At 35.4% G+C, this 7,620-nt stretch overlaps 1 protein-coding gene across 1 annotated transcript in view; it reads left to right on the top strand.

The window, feature by feature from the left end:
• The first annotated feature begins 2,833 nt into the window (after positions 1-2,833).
• LOC131700504 (protein FAM149A-like) overlaps positions 2,834-7,620 on the top strand; it is a 35,848-nt gene continuing 31,061 nt past the window's right edge. Inside the window, exons 1-4 of the mRNA XM_058998104.1 lie at positions 2,834-3,299; positions 5,869-5,979; positions 6,618-6,750; positions 6,850-6,992. Coding sequence (XP_058854087.1) covers positions 3,199-3,299; positions 5,869-5,979; positions 6,618-6,750; positions 6,850-6,992 — 488 coding nt within the window. The 5' untranslated portion in view covers positions 2,834-3,198. The remainder of the gene's footprint in view (positions 3,300-5,868; positions 5,980-6,617; positions 6,751-6,849; positions 6,993-7,620) is intronic.

Below are 7,620 nucleotides of genomic sequence, written 5' to 3'. Positions count from 1 at the left end.
GCATTAAAACCTTCACTCAGCTCCTAATTAGTTTTTTTCACAGAACCAGTTAATTAAAGCATTTGTATTTGTTCAGCCTTGCTTAATATTTAATGGTGGGAGATTTTCTCCACATTTCACAAACAAGGAAATGAGATGTGTATGATACAGTATGTATGCTCTTATATATATATATATATATATATAAGAATGATGTATATTTCCAGTCAACATTATTCTATTTCAAGAGACAAATGTTTAATCATGGACCATCCCATTTTATGTTAAAGTGAAAGTGCCTCATACAGTAGTCATCTTATCAACATCTCTACATCATGATTTTGTTTAATGACATAGGCCTATTTAATATACATATATTTTAGCCTTCTTGTACAGTTATTTCCTCTCTACCAAAAACTGCTATTGAATAAAGGCATAATATTGTATTATACAGCTTTCTCACTTATTAGGTTTACATGCCAATGGAATCAATGCTTTTGTAATTGATCGTTTTGATTCCAAACACAAATGTTCAGGCCTACATGCTAAACTTAATCCAGTTCTTAGGAATCAATGTTTCTGAACCTACAGTATGCATTGAATCTGATTAAACCCCCAATCCAATTCCAGCTCAAACATTTCAGATGTTTATAGACGTATGTCATCACAATATTACATTTATTTTAATTGAAATTTTGTAAACTAAGTGAAATACTGCATTTATAATCTAATTTAAATGTAAAGTAGCCATGTGACACAGATTTTAAAGTACTATTAGCTTTTGAAGACATTAACTATAGGGTAATGAATACTGTGCGTTAAATCTGGTTTGTCTTATATGAACCAAGTTTATAACTGGATCTGGGGATGGTCTATGACAATGATTTCTCATTGTAAATTAAACAATAAATACATACAATATGTTGGCAAGTGGCATGTTAGATAGGAAAAAGAATTTCCTTTACCTTTTTGTTTTAGGTCTCTTATGTATATACTGTCGTTACTTCTTGGAATCGTACATGATCAATTTTAATGCAGCAAATGAGGAATGGCCCCATAACAAATAAATAACTTCACTGTCATTACTTATTTTGAATGTGTTTTCTTAAAATGTGTTGTGTATTATTTTGCACCTTTTTCAAACCATACTGCAAAGTAATCAGGCAACAGCCACAGTGTCTGTAAAAGTGTGTTCAAATCAAAACAGTAACATACATTTAAAAAGAGCTATTTCTTTTGGTTACAGTAGAAACCCTCATGGAAACATTAGCATACAGTAGAAGCTTATTATGCTATAAATTGTGCATCATCTTCAGTGGTAGAAATCACATCAAAGTGAGCCATTCAGACAGTTACAGTTGCTATTTTTCTATTTAAACCTCAATTGGATGTTATATTCTATCGATACAATGAAGGTATTAACTGAATACTTTATTGATAGAATTCTGAGGGTGATGTTCAGTACTTAACATATGTAACCCAGGGATGCAGACATAATCTCATTATACCTGCATGACATCATGGAAATGCAAAGGATCAGTGCATCCTATGGCTTAAAGTGTCCCAGTTACCTTATTAAAACAGAAATGGTGCTCAGAATCCTGATTATATTTCAAATCTCTTGAGAGTGGGCGTCAGCACAACAACAGTCTCTTTTCATGTTCTGCTCTGGTAGTTAGGATGAAAACATGATTTCAGTTCCCCTGTAGACCCCCCACCCCGAGAACAACTAAGCCTGACGTCATGCAACGTTCAAACACCATGCAGTTACATGTCTGTGCTTCTGTAAAATTTACTTTATGTGAATCCTTAATAGACTATGTACTCCCCCACCCCTGTGCGTACTTTTCTGTTATTTTGTATTTCTATTTGTTGTATTATTATTTAAAGCTACTGTCTTTTGTTTGAACGTTGTTTTGTTGTTAATTATTTTCCAGCATGGATGGGGTTAAAATTCCCCATCCATGCTAAACTCGTGCAGAATGTGACTGTCTCCAGATTGATTCATTTATTACTTATCTGGAGGTACGGTCACATGTATAAAAACCAGCTTTGGCTGAACAGGGTTAGTGTGTTCAGAGGCGGAACACGAAACGTGAGTCCTGAGGTAAAAAGAATAATATAGAAAACAATTGCTACCCGTGCTGGTTTTACACCAGCACGATACCTTCTTTGTCTGTTTGGGCCACTGTGCCGTTCACTTTTGAAAAGTGTTATTGTTTTCTGTTTAAACATTTTATTTATCATTAAACGTGCGCACCAGCGCTTCATACCCCGTAGTACTGTGTCCATTCATTTCCTGGTGTGACGTCACCACAAAGCCCTCCGTGTGACAGACCAGTATTTGACTGTGTTTTCTGTTTTATTTATGATAGACTATAAATATAACAGTAAGTCTGTTTCTGTGACTGTTCAGGGAACACTCAGTATAATTTGCGTAAACCCTCAAAATGTCTACATTTGGTTGTTTTGCTAATGAATAAAATAATCTCCTAATTCAGTAAAGTATTGGGTTATTTAAAAAAAAAAAAAAAAAAAAAAAAAAAAAAAAAGATCTGAAATTAAATAAAAGCCTGATTTTACTTCTAACAACAGTTGAAACATAAAAACCCAGCAGCTTACAAAGTTATTGAACTTTAGTTGTTCATGTCCCTCGTGTATTTTCCATGCCAGCTCTAATACCTCTGTGCCTAGGTACAGGAGCTTTCCAACAGCTTATGTTCCACATTTTATTTTCACAGACGAACAAGTCTGAGTTATTTCCTCTTTCTCTACTGCTGTTGTGGTCCTGCTGTTGAGCTTGAAGGCTTGTGGGAGGGTAATAAAAGCCTAGCTCGTTTACTGTGGCGTACTCTGAGTACCAGCCGTGTGAGTCAGAGTGGGCTGGTTCCTTGCTGCAGATGCTTTGCCAAGACAAAGAGAAGTGCTTGGTTCTTGTATGCAGTCTTTAGGAATTTTGTAGCAGAATGAGAATCCAGAGAAAGAGGTATTGCCTCTATATATCACACTGATAACCTTATCCTGGTGTACTTTTAAAAACTGCAAAAAGACCCACTTCTCCAAGAAGAAAGGGTCATATTTCAGCAACTTTAGAATGGCAGTGTTGGAAACAGATGATAACAAATACACACTGTACCCTAGTGTAGGGCAGTGGCTGTTAATGGGAGACCAGTGTCTATTTTAGACATGCTGTATTGCATTTGAGTACCTACTGCCCTAATGCGTGTTGCTACTGCCACTCTGGTGGGTTCTCCTGGTTTATCCTGCGACTGCTGTAAAACTGGTGATGTGAACAGGGACCTGGACCTCGTTATCATTGGGTAAGTGACATTTATTCAAGGACATAAAAGCTGTCAGCATTATCAGCTGATAATGATCTAATTTATGTACACTGGTGATCTATTTTATTTTATTTTACTACATCTACAAAAAAAAGGTTCTCTACTTTGAAGTTTCATATAAAAGGTTGTTCCCCACTGTCTTCGTTCACCCTTCTTCATGATTTTATTTTGCATTTAAATATTGTTCTTTACATAGATATCTGATGGTCTTATTTTGTTATTAGTACGCCATCTTTACATTTCTTCTTCTTCTTTTTATCATGCAATTAAATAAACTCATTGTAAATTTAACAGATTGATTGTGACCTTAATTTCATAGCTTTCTTTCTACACAGGCTCAGGGATGTAGTTGACATTTCATATACAGGTAGCAGGGAAAGTGGCAAAAATATCAGGGGGATACATATGGAATAAAAACTTCAGCTCATTTCAGTAACATCATAAAATTAGACAGGAATATTGCCTGCTCGTGCTTTATTTACATCCCTAAAGACGTCTGTGCTACAGTAGCTGTTTGTAATCAAACCTATTTTCTGTTACGACAGTTTTTTTTTTTAATATTACAAATCTAACTATAGTAGCCAACAAATAAATATTAATATCTCAAAACTATGTATGTTTTTATTGTTTGTTATGTGATTTTTTGACATGTGTGTTTTGTTAACAAAACACCTCATCTTAGTTAACATAATATTCAAACAGGAGCAGATGTCATTTACATTATTCATCATTTCCATATAATTGTGCCCCTGCCTTGTACCACTTGAATTTTTAATGCTGTAAGTGCCAGGTGGATTAAAGAACATTTTAATCTGACGTGTAAAAGCTGGCACTCACCTTGAATAGCAGTTTGTATGTTTAGGCAGTTAACAGTCTAATTGATTAGCCTTCCATTTAAACTCAGTTTTTATCAGCTGCATGTAAACTCTGCTGGGAAATGTCACATGGCTTATAAATGTGGTTGTTTAAACCATTCAGTTGTACAAAGGTCACTTCCTCCGCTCACAATGGGGCCCAAATTGTGAATTTAAAGACATCGCCTCACCACTGTATCCCCATATCAATATTTTTTCACCCTCCAAACCTAATCAATGTTGCTAAGTTACAGTTGAAGCCCAGCAAGGCTAGTCTCTGCCTCGCCTTGCTGGGTGTCTGACCAGTAGAGGTTGCTTAAGCATCCAGGTCATGTTCTTACATAAGCGATAGGAGCACAAAGTTCCTTGCATTGCTCTGTGGGCCCCCTGCCAAAATAAACAACCCAGGGCTGAAGTCACTTACAACAATTACTTTCAAAATAAAGTAGGAATACACAATAAGAATAAATATTAAGTTATCCCACACACACAGCAATTACTGTTGCAAATGTTTCAAAAAATATTGAATTTTCTATTATATTTAGAGTTTTTTAGTATGTTTTTACCTCTGACATTACAGGGGAGTAGATTTTTTTCCATATGGATACTGGGTTGAAGATGCAAAACTAGGGCTTGGGGCTAGCAGAGTAAATGTCTATGAGGAAATATATGCAGTAGCACAGACATTGTTAGTCAGGCACAGATATGGATATTTTTACACCCCCTCAACTGGCAGCTGATTTAAGGATTGCAAAGCAGGAGTTGGCATATTAATTTTTTATCCATAAGGATTTGATCAAATTTATATCACATCTACGTTGTGTCACTGCCATGGCTATGGGCACAAAGCAATCATTGTAATATTAATATTAATATCAATGCGGGAAGCAGCAAAGTGGGGCACAAGGTTTATTCTTTGAATTTGTGGATTCACAGAGTAAAAAACATCTGTTTTTCCTATTTGCCTAAAATTGTCTCTTTTGGTTTTGAAAGATTTGAAGTCAGTATCTTTTAGATATATATATATATAATTCACTGAAACAGCAGTCTGGTATTAGTGTACAGAAATTAATTTTAAGGTAAATGTTTTTTTTTTTTACTAAAAAACATTAACTGCTTAAAACAGTTAATGAAATGACCTTCACATTGCAATATCATGGTTAATAATTACCAGAAAGACAACATCCACATTGCCTCAAAACATTTCAATTTGCAATACTAACTCAACCTTTATTATGTTAATTTCTGTATTCTCATGATTCATTTCCAACGTATGGATAATTAAAAATTGGGATTTTCACATGCAAATTAGATGACCGTTTTAATTTCAACCCTGATAAGCATGCCTATTTCATTTTTTTTCACATATTATTATTATTATTATTATTATTATTATTATTATTATTATTATTATTATTATTATTATTATTATTATTATTATTATTATAAAGCTTGACTGGAAAAAAATAGAACTAAAATCAAACTGAACTTGCTGTTTCTTATTTTCATTTATAAAATTGCTCACCATTTCATCAAATTTATAGAAAATAGTTTCCTAACATTTTATTATAGACATTGCAAATAAATGCACTTAAACAAAATGTAGCTAATTTGGTAATGCTTTAGATAAATCTTTGAAATTAAAAATGAGTTCCAAGCATACATTATTTTAACTCTGCCGTTATTCTTTTCAGAAAGGGACTCTACAAAGGAATCCCAAACCATCATTTTCATGGGAAGACGGTCGGTTCTCTTCCTACACTCTTTACAAAACATGTTCTGGGAGCTATTGAAAGTTACCATAGGTATTTCATTTTTTTATTTCCACTTGTTTTTAGAGCAGTATAATATATAAAGCATTTGAGAACGCCCCTTGCCTTGCCAAACATTCACTTAGTGTAGCTCTTTATCAGTTAGTATTGTACATACTGTTTGTTTTGCGACTTCTTATTACTTAGAAGTGCTCTGAATTATGGTGTTTGCAAAAGAAAAACAGATTTTCTAAAGCACGATGAAGATCAACGTCCGGGGTCAAAAATCCACTGGGGGATTGCTTCCAAACCTATTTCAATCCCTAGCACTCAAAATGTAATTTTGCCTTATGAAGATCGTATTGCTACTGCAAATGAAAAGTCTCTGAAAACAAAACAGTAATGTTGGTGACAGGGCCTTGTGCAGCAATACATGAGGCCAGAGCATTAAATAAGTCAAGGTGTTTGGGTTTGCCAACATATACACTAAATTAGAACACAAAAGATGGTTAGATGACATGTGAAAGCAAATCCACCCCATGGGACTATAACTAGTAAATTAGAAAAGCATCAATTGTATTAATAGTGCCACTGACACTGAGAAGTAAGGGGTAATCATTTAACATTTTCAAGTACAATGTAAAGTACTGATTTACCATGTAATTTGATTATTTTTATACTTGTCCCCTCAGTGACTGCTCAGCTTCTGTGTCATCAAGTGGTCAGACTACACAAGTAGGTCTCAATAACTCATGGTCTGGAATCCAGAGTTATGCAACTGGTCTGTCTACTGAAAGAAGCTCAGTTTACTCTTGGAGAGATGATGTAAGCAATTGTGCGACTTTGATGATTAGATTTTTGCAGATTTCAATTTTTCTTTCAAGTCTCTAATCCCCCCCCCCCCCCCCCCCCCTTTGATTTCAGGAGTTTGATAGGGTTAACACCCAAAAAGTCCACCAGCTGTTATGGGATGTTGCTGAGATGTTATTTGAAGGCAAGGTGAGTTCCAGAACACAAGGCCTACAGATGGAATGTAAAGAGTGGACCAAGCATTCACCCCATCTCAGGTGAGATATAATGAGATGTACTAAAGCTGCCGGCATTTGCTGCACTTACAATTGCATCAATTTGTTAAGAACTTTTGAAAGCATGCTTTAAACAGTCGCAATTAGCAAACCTTTAAAAGGCAGTATGAAAAACACTATCACCTAACCATGGCTGCTGTGATTGCAACAAGAAGGAGACATCATCTTCAGCAAGAACAAGTGATTTGTAGGATGAGAAGAGAAAGGGTATTTTGTACCTGCAATACCCGCTTAGATTTAAATGAAGACTAAATTAAGCACAAGTACAGGCTCGGCAGCCATATAATTCTTGAGCTGCTGTCTGATTTAAAAGATGACCTGGAGCCTGTCACTCAGAGAAGCCATGCTATCCCTGCAGTGGTCAAACTATTGTCCACCCTCAATTATTTTGCCTCTGGGTGCTTTCAGGGGACTGTGACAGCTGCTGCTGACATTTCCCAGTCTGCTTTTTCTCATGCGTTGCCAGTTTTGCGCAATGCATTTTTGAGGCGAACACCCAAATACCTATTTTTCCCTGAAAGCAGGGTGTACTTACAAGCCTTGAAAACAAATTTCTGTGACATTTCTGGTTTCCCCAACGTGCTGGAGCAATAGACTACACACATGTGCC

Source organism: Acipenser ruthenus, chromosome 2 (assembly GCF_902713425.1).
Source record: "Acipenser ruthenus chromosome 2, fAciRut3.2 maternal haplotype, whole genome shotgun sequence".
NCBI lineage: Eukaryota > Metazoa > Chordata > Actinopteri > Acipenseriformes > Acipenseridae > Acipenser > Acipenser ruthenus.
The sequence above is the reverse complement of the archived record's forward strand: the minus strand, read 5'-3'. Positions and strand labels throughout refer to the sequence as shown.